This window comes from Teleopsis dalmanni, chromosome 1, assembly GCF_002237135.1.
Source record: "Teleopsis dalmanni isolate 2A chromosome 1, ASM223713v2, whole genome shotgun sequence".
NCBI lineage: Eukaryota > Metazoa > Arthropoda > Insecta > Diptera > Diopsidae > Teleopsis > Teleopsis dalmanni.
The window spans coordinates 201,181,830-201,196,334 of NC_051846.1; the positions used below are offsets into that span (position 1 = coordinate 201,181,830).

Here is a 14,505-nt window from a genome sequence, read left to right on the forward strand (position 1 = left end):
AACCAATTGTATACAGTTCATTGATGGGGTCATGCAAAAAGGCACGTGATATGTATTTTCGTGCTATGGCTGCTGAAGAAGGTCGTAATGGTGTTACTGTCTTAAACTATATGCCTGGTATACTTGCTTCTCATGAACCTGAATTGGATGTAAATGGTAACTTGGTGAAAGTAAACGAATTGAATATGGATGAAAGATTACTAAATATACCACGTGTTAGACCTATACAGACAACTTTGAAACTTATTAATATTTTGGAAGATATGTCCTTTATATCTGGGCATGATCTCGATTATTATGACACCTATGTTTTATGAGTAGTACTTGAAAAATATTATCAGATATATATACGTTTTATATTTGATGATATTTTTCATTTGTATAAATTGTTGGCGAATCATAGCAATGATAATATTGAAAATGTAAATGATATTTTAAATAAAATTTTGATGGTGTTTGGAGGTGAAATGAATGGCAACGGACCGGAAAATAATGAAAATTTGTGGTTTTATTTATTTTTTTTTATTTTTTTTTGTGAATATATTTTTTGTGAATTCGGATATTTCATATTTTTGAACAAATTGTTAAGTTTTTGATAAGTAGAAAGAGTAGAAATTATAGAACTCACACTAGAAATTGTAGAAAAATTTCAAAAATAATATCGCGAACAACACGAATACGTAATATTATTACTACAAGTTCTATTGAGGTACAACTTGAGAGAGTTTTCTTAGCCAATCTGGACAATTTACAACTATTGACAATCCTAACAATGGCTTTTGTTTCTAGATCACAACTTCATGCAATGAAAACCAAATAAAGATACTGGAGAAAATTCTTTTTATTCATAGAGTGCGTGATATAAAAGTTTTATTCTGCATATCACAGAGTCTGCGGGTGTCGACGTACTTCATCTTTAAAAACAGGTAGTTCACAGGAGTTAGTGCATTCAATACCCAGTGAAAAAAGCCTTCTCTTATGCGGTCAGATTATTGAGTATCCCTCAAAAAGCTTAGAATTTTATGATGGAAGTGATTCACCTCCATTTGTAAACTTATTGACTGTTTCGTTACCATCCAGTCCAGACAAGATACGTATTGGTAATTACTTACCTTAACTTTTAAGTTTTTAAACTCACAGAATAAGCATAAGTAATTAATATTAATTAATAATTTTCTTTAAGTAATTACTTAACTTATTCTGTGAGTTAAAAGAGTAACTTTAATTCAGACATTTCAAGAATTAATCTCATTTTTTATTAAAATAATTAAGTAATAAACATTTATTTTACTGAATGTGGTGTCAGCTCTTGTTATCATTTTGGTAAACCTATTGAAGCTTTAAAATATAAACAGTTCCATTTCCATATTCTAACAAACGGTAATAAAATTACTCGTGTTTTTCACATGTAGCTCACTCACAAAATATTCTTATCATAAAGCGCCTTGTGGCCAGGGAAGATCAGTGACTTAACACGTCACTGATATCACAGTCTGAATATGAATGTGTTACTAAGCGAAAATTGTATGAAGACCTTGAATAAAACACTTGTTGGGTCCTCCTTTAAATGTCTTTCAATTTAATAATAGTCATGTTTTGATTTATTTATTTTTATGAAAAATTAAACCTATATATCATAAAAGAGTGAAGTAAATTGAAACTGCGGAAAACATTGCTCTAGATACTTTCTGCTGACCTAGTTTGTCATAAAAACAAAAATTTTTTTAATATTTACATTTTTATTTGTTTCAATAAATACTATTTTAAATTTCAAAAATTTGTTGACTCAATTGATAATAATTTTTTTTTTTCAAAATTGCACTAAATACTGAATAAAAAATTGGACTTTAGCTGACATGAAACTTTTAAAAGTAAATGACACATTTTTAATGCAATTCTCGGTGACTGTACTACTTCAAAGTAAACACCGATTTAACAGCTTATAGTTTCATACCATATATTTTATTAAATAAATATATAAATATAATAATGTAAAATATTTTTAATGATAATAATCAAAGCATATCAACTGAAATAGTTTCGTATGCATATGGGTCGCAAATCAATGAAATATGAGATTATTTTAAAAACAGCTTTATATTATATAAACAATATTATATGACAGTTTATCAGGGTCTGGCGATAGATTGATAAACTCACATGTATAGAAATCTGTTATACCATATTAAGCGGGCTGCATTTAGGAGTAACTCTAAAATAAAGATCATGCTGTGTTTGTTCGATCTTATCAATTAACAAATAAACATAAGAAATCATAATTATTGTTATGAATATGTGGAGATGACAACTTTTTTAAGAAAAGAATTTACACATAAATGAAAAAAGAGTCTCGAAATTATTTCGCCCAGAATAACTTATGCAATTAACCCACCACTGCATAAAAACCTGCGGTAATTCTTAGTTTAATCCGAAAGCTTTTTGGATATTGTATTAAATACTTAAGTTATTGCAAATAAGTATCTTTTATATTTCTGAATCTTTAATCATCTCGTTGTGATTATACGTCTTGAGTCGTAAGCCATTTGAAAATGTTGGTATATTGATTATTTTGACGACTAGTTCTCTATTTTCGTCTACTCTATTTTTCTATTTTAGTAGCTATAAACTCTATCTACAATAGTATTTCTATTAATAAATAAATAAATGTTATTTTTCAATATATTAAAGTTTACAATTTACTAACCTCATATTTTATATTCCAATAACTTATTCACATTTTGATGCTGTGTCACAAATTTCTATATATTCAGAAAACACATTTTTCTATTAACCCTATCAAATTATCTATACATTATTTGAAACTTCCATAAACCTTTTGCATAATTATTACATTTTATAGCATTTAAGTTATATGTTCAATTTCTGAAATGGTAAGAAGAACATAGATAGAGATCAGGTTAAGAGAAACTGCATATTGGAAGATCAGAAAGTAATATTAAATGATATAATGTTTCACATAACATCTATTACTTTATTTTCTAAAAAAAATTCTGAAAAATGTGGAATCTGGTTTAAATTCCTACAGGTGATTAACTGATATGGTATATTCTTCGCATGCCCATATCATCGGAATTAATATATCACAATTCAAGAGATCCATTTCATTTCTTTATTGGTATGCTTTTTATTATGAAATATTAGTTCACCCACACTTTTCAAAGGGCACCATAGCCTCATGTGCCCACACCCATAATGACGACCACAACACTATAATCCATATTATAATCACATGAGAACAATGCAACTGATTGATCTTATTGCCTACTCTTTGTGCCAAACAGCGCTTGCACTAAAAGTACACTATTTAATAGGTAGGCATAAATCTACCTATTGTCAAATTGTCAAGGGAAAAACTGGAAAATATTAGTGATTCTTTTTCTCAGTATCTATTCGTCTCACACAATCAGTATTTTAGTTACAAAGTGCTTTCATTTGGAATTATATCATTAATTTCTATTATTTTCTAAAGTATCTTCTGAACTGTTAATATGAGTAATTACAATGCGGTCAATTCATAAAATTAACCCATTAATTTTATAGTTCGATTAATGATAGGTTTTGGTTTGCATTACCTTGTTCTCTAGATCTTCTGCGAATATGTTGTTTACATTATTAAGTTATGCGATATAATCGTCAAGAATAGCTTATTTTACTACGCTAATAAAATAAAATTAAATGGTTTATTTATGAATTGCATAATTATCTGTAAAAGTTTTATATTTCAAAGTTTCCAAAAATAAAAAAACTTTAATCTAATCTAACTATAGAAAAGAGTAATTAGATACTATGCACTCGTATATTTAAAATAATAGATTAAAACTTCCTATGATAAAAAAATATAAAAAATTATCGTTTTTATAAATGCATAAATTATTTTCCATATGAAATAAATCAAAATACATATTTTCGAATTTTATACAACGTTATACAAACTAAATTAACAATCTGTAGTAACAAACGTATTCTGCATAAAACATATGAAAAACATTGCTGTCTGTGAAATGCGGCAATTGAGTCTCTTGTAGTTCGAATATCAAAAGATCATTTAGCATTCATTCGCTACAAGAAAAGTGAGTTAAGTAATTTCTTTCTTGGAATATGAAATTTAGAACTACTGTTCTCTGTTTTTACTTTTTATAAGAACTCGCTATATGTAAATCTATAGTTTAATTATCACTTCAAGGTGAAGAACAAAAAGTCACATATCATGGAAATGATTTCTCTTTTTATGCAGAAACTCAAAGCAGAAAGAACTCAGAATGCATTTCACTACAGAGACTATTTAAGCTCTACTTTATCTAATTTGACAATCATTTAAAAGCATCAAACATCAGGTAGACCCAGATCAGTCGTTTTTTTGTATAAGTGCAGCAGAGTAACTTGTAGTAAAAAAACAGTACAGAATTGTTCAGAGTCGTTATATGTAAAATTTATTTCAAAACATTTTGTTGATAATTGTTAATTTAACACCATGAAATTTGGCGCTTTGCTGGTTTCAGCAGCATTAATCTGCATTATTTTACAGGTGAATAATAAACTTAGAGTTAAAAAAGAAACGATTTTAAGAAGATTATTATCATACAAAATATTCTAAAGTTCTATGTTATAATGTGTAATATCTGTGATCTTGTGTCTGCAGGTCAAAGCCGCTTGTATATGCAATGAGAAGGGTACAGATTACTGTGAGGGCTGCAATTCACGACGAATTGTGCGTCCTAAACATAAAAACTATGATAGCAGCACTGATTTGGATTTGCCGCCAATTGGTGATACCTGTTGGTGTAGCAAAGTTAAGGTTGAACCTGCGTCATTACCTAAACCATGCCAAAAAGTACGTGATCCCTTTGATTGGTTAGCCAGTCTAAATAATTTGTTTAAACGTAAATTCCTTGAGGCAGCCATTAACACGAAATGCATTGGTCTAGATCGTATGCATAAGCGTCTCAACGTATTGGAACGTATTAGTGACGCTATGCCTCCAATCAACTAAGTGACTAACTATATCCACTAACTTGTTAATACAAAAAAAAAAAATTAAAAAGACTTAAAATTCATACAAAAAACTAAAACCAAAAAAAATTGAAATTAACTGTAAAAATATTTCATAATTTTCACGATATATAAATAACTCGCATTCTGCATCAATATCAAGCTGATCATTATCATACATCATACTCAGTTGTACGTGTGATTAACCTAAAATGAGTAAAGTGTTTGTAATTTTAAACTGCGGTTAGAAATTTCGAAATTAATTATAAATTCTCTTTAAATACTTCCGTTTAGCATAAGACACCTTCTTGTGGCTGTAACAATTCTCCCGTTTATGAAGACAGTGTTCCAGCTTCTTCATATCCCATGCCTGAGTGAGTATTTGTAAAGCTTTATATATTTTCAACTCATTAATTAATAAAGTGAAACTTTTATTTAGTGTTAAATATGTGTCAACAAAACCAAAAGATGACTCTCCAGCAGCTGATCCCATTAGCATTGGTTTGGCAATGAAGGCAGGCAAATCAATTGGAGTGCCTGAAGCAAAACTTTCCTATGGTTTCATACAAAAACCTCTTGATGGTCTTAAGAAAATTTATTTCTCCAGTGTTCCAGAAGAAAATCTTTACAAACTTAAAAGCGATGTTATCACATTAAAGAAACGTACACAAAAACCGTGCGCAGAAGAGTATGAAGAAGAAATGGTTGAAGAAGAGGAAGAGAACGATGAAGATGAAGAGCAACCACATCTAACATATAAACAATTAGGTTATGCTGCAGAAGAATTCAAAAATCCTAAGTTCCGTAAAGTGTCTTCACGTTATTATGCCGAAAATGAAGAGAAAGAAACACCATATAAAACAGAGGTCGATTGTGGTTACAAGCCTGGGCGTGTTGCTTCCTACCGCAAGACGAAAACTCGTGGCGATATCAATGATTACTATGGACGCACCTATTAACTACAGTTCCATTGACTTGAATGCAGACAATAATTATGATTACTCCTTAACATAAGCTATGTTTTTTTAACTAAAGAAATATTGTACAGAAAAATTTTGTAATACAAATGCATATTTATTCTTAAGTTTATTAAATAAAACTGTTTAGTTACAGTTGATTTATGCATAGCGTTGCGTAGACGACTCTAGTTAAATTTAAAATCAATTTTTAGCTTAAACCTTTATTTACAATTTCGTATTATTCAAAATATTACCTGAGGAAAGTTTAATGAAAGCTGATATATGTTTATAATATTGCTTATTAGATCATAAGGCTATGCTAGTTTATTCTTTAAATATTTATGTATTCTTTTCATTTGTAACTAATAGTTGGTATCCCCTTTTTTTTGCTCTCTAATATTTTTAGCTAAGGTTAAATCAGATTTTTTGAAAAAATCAGATTTACACTACGTAAGCACTGGACAGTAACAAAGCTGATGTAAATCGATTACTTTACCTCCTTCAAAACTGCTAGAAGAGCTATTATAGGAGAATATTCATTCTTTTAGTATAGATTTCATCCCGATATTAACCCATTATTCTAAAAAAAAATTCATAAATACTTCGTTTCAAGATGCCATTATTAATTATTCCAAAAGTATATATAAAAACAATTGTGCTACATTCTATAAAACTATTTGAATAACCATTATTATAACCATTATCTTTTTCTTTTCATTATAAACTTAATTGGGATCAATTATATTAAATAAATAAATGTCATTAACGCTTACAAACTAATTTATTAAATATTATGTTAACCAACAATTTTTATTTGATTGATTACTGATAACATTTATGCCTCACTCATGGGGCAATCTCCGCAAATATGCATTAACTCGTTCAAAATAAATGTACCAGTAAAATCCCAATTTTCTCATCACACGGTAGCCATCCATTTCCAATAATTAAAAATCGAATAAGTCCATTATTATATTTTTAAATTCAATTGATCCAGTAACCTTCCTTATTACCAGATCGATTAGAAGACTAAGAAAATAATATATTTTATTTGATTTTCTTTAAAATTATGAAATGTGCATTTACCATTATGTATGGGGTGTATATTACATATTCTCTAATATTTTTTTCAATTACAACTTTGTTATCATTAAAAGTTTAAGATTTTTTATATTGACGTGAGTTGGTAGAAATTGGTTAGTTACAAAACTATCTTAGGTTGTAGGTATTCAGTTTATTCGGTAGCCTAAAGACTAAGCAAAAATTTATTTTATTAAAAATGTTTTAACTAAACTATCAGTAGTTTTTACCATATAGCATGTCAAATCATCCTCACATCAGCGTATGAACAGCTCTATCCGTTGTCACCATAAAACCATAAAATGTTGGTAAATCATTCTGTTTGGGAATTGAAGAAATGGAAATGTTTAGGAGGAATTACATTCCCAAAAACCTTACGTTACCAGAATAATCAGTAGGCTTAACAAAAATATTCAAATGCTTAGTTAATATTTTTTACAATTATACAGCATTATTTACCATATGGCATGTCCTCGAATGTATCATCACATTTGGGTTTTGGCTAAATGTTTAGATTAATTGTGACGCTTTATATCCAGTTCATTGTTTTTTGAGTTAAATAATCTCACAATCGAGAATTAAATTTTTTTAGTAGTTCAATCGACCCATTACTAAATACTAAATAAAAATTTATATACTTCGAAATCTTCAAAAATTATAAATCTCTTCTTACCATGTAGTACGTGTTAGTACTAGTTTTCACTGCTTAACAACTTCAACATATGGAACCACTTCGAAATATTGTTGAAAATTTACAAATATTATTGCCTAAAATTAATTTGATTAAATATGCTTATTCTTACGTACTGTTACTAAATAAATAAATGTAAAATTGATTCCTTGGTAGTCAGTAATTGCTTGTTTATATTTTGATAATTACAACTATTTCGAAGAGATGCAAAAATCTAACTCACCGCTTCGTAACTTAATTGGGTTTTTAAGTAAATTTTTTCTTTCGGACAGATATTCATGCATACTTAGCACTAGTCTGTAAGATGTTCCTTACATGTAATTCATTTTTTTGTGAGATACACGTATTTAATAATTATATTCTAGAACAAAAATCAAGTAAGAAAAACCCATTAGAAATAAGAAAACCCAGCTTATTTTAACATATCTACTTACGGGGAAAGAATTCTTAGTTCCTCAAACTATTCCTCTTGACTCATTAGAACAAAGCTTTAAAAAATTTTGATTTAAAGGCCGAATAATATTTGTTTAATTATCTTAATAATAAATGTAACTAACAAAGAAAAAATAATTTTACTTTAACATATCGATTTTTTGTTCAAATCTAAGCCTACTAATCGAAAAAGTTTTAAGTCTAATTTTAAATTTACTGTCTACAGGTAATGGACAAAGATTTAAATGCTATAAATAATTTTGAATGAATCAAATAAATATTCCCGAAATTATAATATAATGGCATCGAAAATGCTATAAGAATTTAACTCAATAAACTTTAATGAAATTATTATAATGTAATTAAACTGTATTAGAAATTGGAGCATGTTATTATATTGCAGAGGTTTCTTAATAGTAATATAAATAAATGCATACCAATGAATCAGTAGATAAAATCTCTTAAAAAATAATAACAAAAAATTCTTTAATTTTATTACAAGGTATATGTAAAAAAAAACCGCGATACTTGGACTGAAGAGGAACTCTGCTGCCACCAACACCTATCATGAGTTTGCAAGAATACTCTCTCATTTTAATTAAATATGTATAGCTAACTATATAGTCTAAGGGATTTAGGAACACTGACTACATTTATTTAATTTATTCAAAATTATTTATTTATTTATAGCAATTCAACCTTTGCTTTCATTGTTTTTTCCATTACCTGTAGACAGTATATTTAAAATTAATTTATAAATTTTTCGATTAGTAGGCTTAGATTTGAACAAAAAATCGATATGTTAAAGTAAAATTATTTTTTCTTTGTTAGTTACATTTATTATTAAGATAATTAAACAAATATTATTCGGCCTTTAAATCAAAATTTTTTAAAGCTTTGTTCTAATGAGTCAAGAGGAATAGTTTGAGGAACTAAGAATTCTTTCCCCGTAAGTAGATATGTTAAAATAAGCTGGGTTTTCTTATTTCTAATGGGTTTTTCTTACTTGATTTTTGTTCTAGAATATAATTATTAAATACGTGTATCTCACAAAAAAATGAATTACATGTAAGGAACATCTTACAGACTAGTGCTAAGTATGCATGAATATCTGTCCGAAAGAAAAAATTTACTTAAAAACCCAATTAAGTTACGAAGCGGTGAGTTAGATTTTTGCATCTCTTCGAAATAGTTGTAATTATCAAAATATAAACAAGCAATTACTGACTACCAAGGAATCAATTTTACATTTATTTATTTAGTAACAGTACGTAAGAATAAGCATATTTAATCAAATTAATTTTAGGCAATAATATTTGTAAATTTTCAACAATATTTCGAAGTGGTTCCATATGTTGAAGTTGTTAAGCAGTGAAAACTAGTACTAACACGTACTACATGGTAAGAAGAGATTTATAATTTTTGAAGATTTCGAAGTATATAAATTTTTATTTAGTATTTAGTAATGGGTCGATTGAACTACTAAAAAAATTTAATTCTCGATTGTGAGATTATTTAACTCAAAAAACAATGAACTGGATATAAAGCGTCACAATTAATCTAAACATTTAGCCAAAACCCAAATGTGATGATACATTCGAGGACATGCCATATGGTAAATAATGCTGTATAATTGTAAAAAATATTAACTAAGCATTTGAATATTTTTGTTAAGCCTACTGATTATTCTGGTAACGTAAGGTTTTTGGGAATGTAATTCCTCCTAAACATTTCCATTTCTTCAATTCCCAAACAGAATGATTTACCAACATTTTATGGTTTTATGGTGACAACGGATAGAGCTGTTCATACGCTGATGTGAGGATGATTTGACATGCTATATGGTAAAAACTACTGATAGTTTAGTTAAAACATTTTTAATAAAATAAATTTTTGCTTAGTCTTTAGGCTACCGAATAAACTGAATACCTACAACCTAAGATAGTTTTGTAACTAACCAATTTCTACCAACTCACGTCAATATAAAAAATCTTAAACTTTTAATGATAACAAAGTTGTAATTGAAAAAAATATTAGAGAATATGTAATATACACCCCATACATAATGGTAAATGCACATTTCATAATTTTAAAGAAAATCAAATAAAATATATTATTTTCTTAGTCTTCTAATCGATCTGGTAATAAGGAAGGTTACTGGATCAATTGAATTTAAAAATATAATAATGGACTTATTCGATTTTTAATTATTGGAAATGGATGGCTACCGTGTGATGAGAAAATTGGGATTTTACTGGTACATTTATTTTGAGCGAATTAATGCATATTTGCGGAGATTGCCCCATGAGTGAGGCATAAATGTTATCAGTAATCAATCAAATAAAAATTGTTAGTTAATATAATATTTAATAATTTAAATATATAAATATATGTATTTAAAAAGAGTATGGATAATATTATAGCGTAAGTTGTAGAATCAATCTATGAAAACATTTGTCGTAGAACTGCAGGTAATATGTTTCTTATTGATTTTATTCTTTAATATTTGTGATATTGAATAGTCAGCCGATTCAATTAGTTTGACAAATTCTCAATATCTCAAAAATTTTCGTTCGAGATTTGTCTTAAATAGAGTTACAATCGAATTACTCCTTACTTATATCTGTCCAACAAATAAATGAAATCATATATGTATACATTTATATTACCACTTCAACTTAACTTCCATATAGAAGGAAATATTCATTGATCGTTAATGAAGTAACATGAATTTGTCGCAAGAGAACATTATAAATTTAGTCACGTCAATTTTCACTACTAAGTCACTGTATTTGCTTTTGAATTTTATTTTGGGAAAAGATAGCTATCTCTCTCACACTTCAATAACCCTGTAGCAGTAAATTACATTTATATTACTAATAAGATTAATTTAAAGACTAAACTTATCAATATATCCCATATCACAATGATTTAAAAGCAAATACTATAATATGATTTTTCAATAACATTAGTTATCCCCATTTTTCCAGGAACATATATATACCTACATATATGTCTAACAGTACATAAATCTCATATTTCGCACCCGACTGTACTAAATCTAGACTATACTAAACCAATGAGATACCCGTACATTTTTAGAACAAATGTGAATCTTATTGAAAGAAAAAAGCACGTTGTGCATTAATTAAAAAAATATGAAAAATGAGAGAAAGACTATAGAATTTTTTGAAAGGTCAGCGAAAGCTTAATTTTACCGGGTATTACATATTTAAACACAATATACAAGATACAAAACATGAAGCACTCCAAGTTCAAGAACAAATAAAAATCAAGTTCATGTTTGTTTTTGAAAGTTTAGAAAAGCATTAAGATTATATAAAGCGAAGACCGATGCGTTTCTTGACTTAGTAGAATTAACTTCATACGAGAGCAAGACCGCCATACCCAAAGAATATGTCGGTTTCAATGAAATTGGTGTGGTTTATGTGCCTTTGGTTAAGTGCCGTAAGTGTACAAAAACAAATTATAATTCAGTTTTCCATTATTAGATAATAAATGCATATATTTATGTAAATAGTTTACTTATGTATATTGTGCACCTTACGAAGTAGTGTACACCGGTGACAGCTGTGATTGCCCATCGAAATTGAACTACCAAGTGAATGTGCCAAAAATATCGAAAACGAAAAAATATCGACCAAGCGAATATGGCTATAGTATAGATGTTCCAGTGCAAGCCAAGGCAAAAGTTACATATTCATTTGATTTTCAAGTTGAAGAACCAAAACCACCAAAGCCTGTACCCCAAAAAAATTTGAAATTATTTGCAAAAGTCGATCGTGTAATTATAAAGAAAAATGGTAAGTTATAAATTGTTACCTAAGCATTGCACACAAATTTCAACTTAATGGTTCTTTTGAAGACTGCGAAGACACGTCTGGATCATCAGCTCAAAACCCAACATATTCTTCTTGTAATTGTGGCCAATGCGGTGTCACTAAACCACTTTATAGGTATGTATATAAGCGCGAAACACCCTGCAAGTGTCAAAAAACGAATTGTAAATGTAACTCAAATCCTCCAATCGCAATACGTTATGTTAGACTAACGAAACCAACATTAGGCTTGATTGGTAGTCCCAATGCTTTCAATTTCATAGAAAATACAAGGGAAATAGCTCCAAATATTGATACATTTAAATTAATCAGAGCAGTCGATGATGATATGTATGATGAACCTAATAATATAAGACGTAAACGGGATATACAACGTGTCTTTTATCGACCACGTAAATTTGGTGCAGAGCGTCCTGGACGATTTGTGAAGAAATATCACAAAAACTTATCGGATAAAGATCGCGGCCTATTTGATTTACGACTTTTTGCAGATCCAAAACCAAAAAAATCTAAACGCAAAAATAAAAAGGTGCCATCATCACGTCTTTACTCAAGAATTGTTAAACGTGACATTAAAGGTGAGTACGACCTTTTAGAAAAAGAACGTGAGCAAATGGATTTAACATTGCCAGAAATTATACAGTTTATGCCGGAAACATTACAACCAAACTATAAGAGAGGTCAATGTCATTTTGGTTGTACATCATCACCACAAACACAAAAATCTAATGAAGAGGTAGAGGCAACAACACCAGATTCTACAGAAGCTGAAAAAGAAAATATGAAACAAAATGAACCGAAAAATGAAATGAAAGATAATGAAGATAAATCCAAAGAAAATAGTATACAAAGTACTTACACAAAACGTAACGCCGGTCAATATTTATTGCCTTCTAAAGAAACTACAACAGATGAAAAGCGTACTGATACTAACCGATACTCTAAATCTTCACAACCCAAAAAAGCACTTCAACCAAACCAGCCTCAACCAAACCAGCCTCAACCAAACTTGTATGCACCGCCGCAGCCTAAAACTATATACACAAGTTTTCATAATCCCTACAATAATAGAGATGGTTTAGGTATGATTGTGTCTGCTTCTTCAGTATCCGACCGTTCTGGGATTCCATTACAATATGCTGGCGAGCTACACAGTTTAGGTAATGCATACAAAGTACCGTTGCAAATTTCAGCACCTATTGTTGGTGCACGCCATTATCCAGTCCAGCATGTATCAAATGAAGAGCTGGATAAAATTATTGCCGACATCGTTTATCGACATCCAGACTTTATTGATGCGACCTCACATTACGGTGGTGCGTTAGTAGATCCCGAACCAGTGCAAGCAGAACAAACGAAGGATTTTTTGCAGAAACTTATTGAGGGCCGTTTGAGTTCATTATTCCATCGAGAACATATACCACGAAACTTACGAAATTACAATAACCCATTTTCCACCTACAGTTCACCTCCAGTCATTAACTACCATTCATCACTTTATTAGCCTTAAAAATACGTTAATGTGTAGATATAAGCAAACATTCGGTTTAGTTATTAATTAAATAGTTTTGTAATAATAGTTATTTAGTCTGAATAAAAAAATTTAAATAATTTATATTATGTTTTTGACGCTTTTTACTTTTTTATTATCTCTTTTAGTTGCAGCCGCGGCTACTGATGGTTTAGAAAATTTTAGAAGCATTAATGAAAATTGGATTAAGCCACAATTACGTTTTCAAAGTTTGCAGAATTCATTTAATTTAATAAAATTTCAGCAATTTCATATAAATTAAATATAAATTTTTTATAAAAAAAAAATTTTGCTGAAGTTTTATTTTTTATATTTATAACGTAATTGAGACTTTATTTGCATTAATGCTTGGTTAAGAAATTAAATAATTAATAAGGTCAAAAAATTATATAAATCATGAATCATTATAAACCTCTTTTAAAAATTTGATTATTAGAATTTGAAGACATTTTTGTTTATCATATGAATATATCAATAAAACTTCCATTTTGCTGAAGGCATGACTCCTTCAAACCCTTAAAAACAGGAGCCCATTGTGATAGATAGCATAGGCATAATGTTAAAATTATAGCTCTCTGCAATTTTTATTGGTTGTATAGAATTCAGTCTTATATATAAACAATTTAATGAAATATAAATGTGTACTTATAATTGAATTCATTATAAAGAATGGAAAACATGATTGTTAAAAAAAAGATACCGAAAACGATATCTGATTAGTAAAAATATAAGTTAAAAGATTCATTAGCATATGCGGCACATAGAAGGCTAGACCACTGTACTTAGAAAAGTATACTGAGTTTATAAAAGTTTTTATTGTTATATTTCAGTTTTCCCTGAAGATGACTATCGAAGATAGCCGAAATATCGGGAGAATTATTTTTAATAAAATATAAATGATTTTTAAATATAAATAATAAATTAGTGTCTTTTTTATTTCTA

General features: G+C 28.7%; 2 protein-coding genes and 2 long non-coding RNA genes across 4 annotated transcripts; 3 read left to right on the forward strand and 1 right to left on the reverse strand.

The window, feature by feature from the left end:
- Nucleotides 1-4,654: 4,654 nt before the first annotated feature.
- LOC119667058 lies at nt 4,655-6,067 on the forward strand (the record flags this gene model as incomplete). The annotated part of the gene is made up of 3 exons (XM_038076341.1): nt 4,655-4,969; nt 5,305-5,384; nt 5,450-6,067. Coding segments are annotated over 3 exons (915 nt in total), but the record flags the coding sequence as incomplete, so codon positions are not given.
- Nucleotides 6,068-6,746: 679 nt separating this feature from the next.
- Nucleotides 6,747-8,281, reverse strand: LOC119671331. The gene is made up of 7 exons (XR_005251804.1): nt 8,175-8,281; nt 7,964-8,101; nt 7,723-7,817; nt 7,509-7,667; nt 7,280-7,448; nt 7,056-7,222; nt 6,747-6,998 (listed from the first exon to the last, which is right to left on the reverse strand). It is a non-coding gene; the product is annotated as an uncharacterized LOC119671331 (long non-coding RNA).
- A 731-nt stretch (nt 8,282-9,012) lies between these two features.
- LOC119671332 lies at nt 9,013-10,356 on the forward strand. Its single transcript, XR_005251805.1, has 7 exons — nt 9,013-9,121; nt 9,195-9,332; nt 9,479-9,573; nt 9,629-9,787; nt 9,848-10,016; nt 10,074-10,240; nt 10,298-10,356. It is a non-coding gene; the product is annotated as an uncharacterized LOC119671332 (long non-coding RNA).
- Nucleotides 10,357-11,589: 1,233 nt separating this feature from the next.
- LOC119667061 lies at nt 11,590-13,536 on the forward strand. Its single transcript, XM_038076345.1, has 3 exons — nt 11,590-11,640; nt 11,714-11,996; nt 12,059-13,536. The coding sequence occupies exons 1-3, from the start codon at nt 11,590-11,592 to the stop codon at nt 13,534-13,536; spliced, it is 1,812 nt and encodes a 603-aa protein (XP_037932273.1).
- Nucleotides 13,537-14,505: the final 969 nt, after the last annotated feature.

Coding starts and splice junctions, on each gene's coding strand:
- LOC119667061 (XM_038076345.1), top strand. CDS start 11,590: ATGTCGGTTTCAATGAAATTGGTGTGGTTTATGTGCCTTTGGTTAAGT. Junction 11,641..11,713: donor TGTGCCTTTGGTTAAGTGCC/GTAAGTGTACAA, acceptor TTATGTAAATAG/TTTACTTATGTATATTGTGC. Junction 11,997..12,058: donor TGTAATTATAAAGAAAAATG/GTAAGTTATAAA, acceptor GTTCTTTTGAAG/ACTGCGAAGACACGTCTGGA.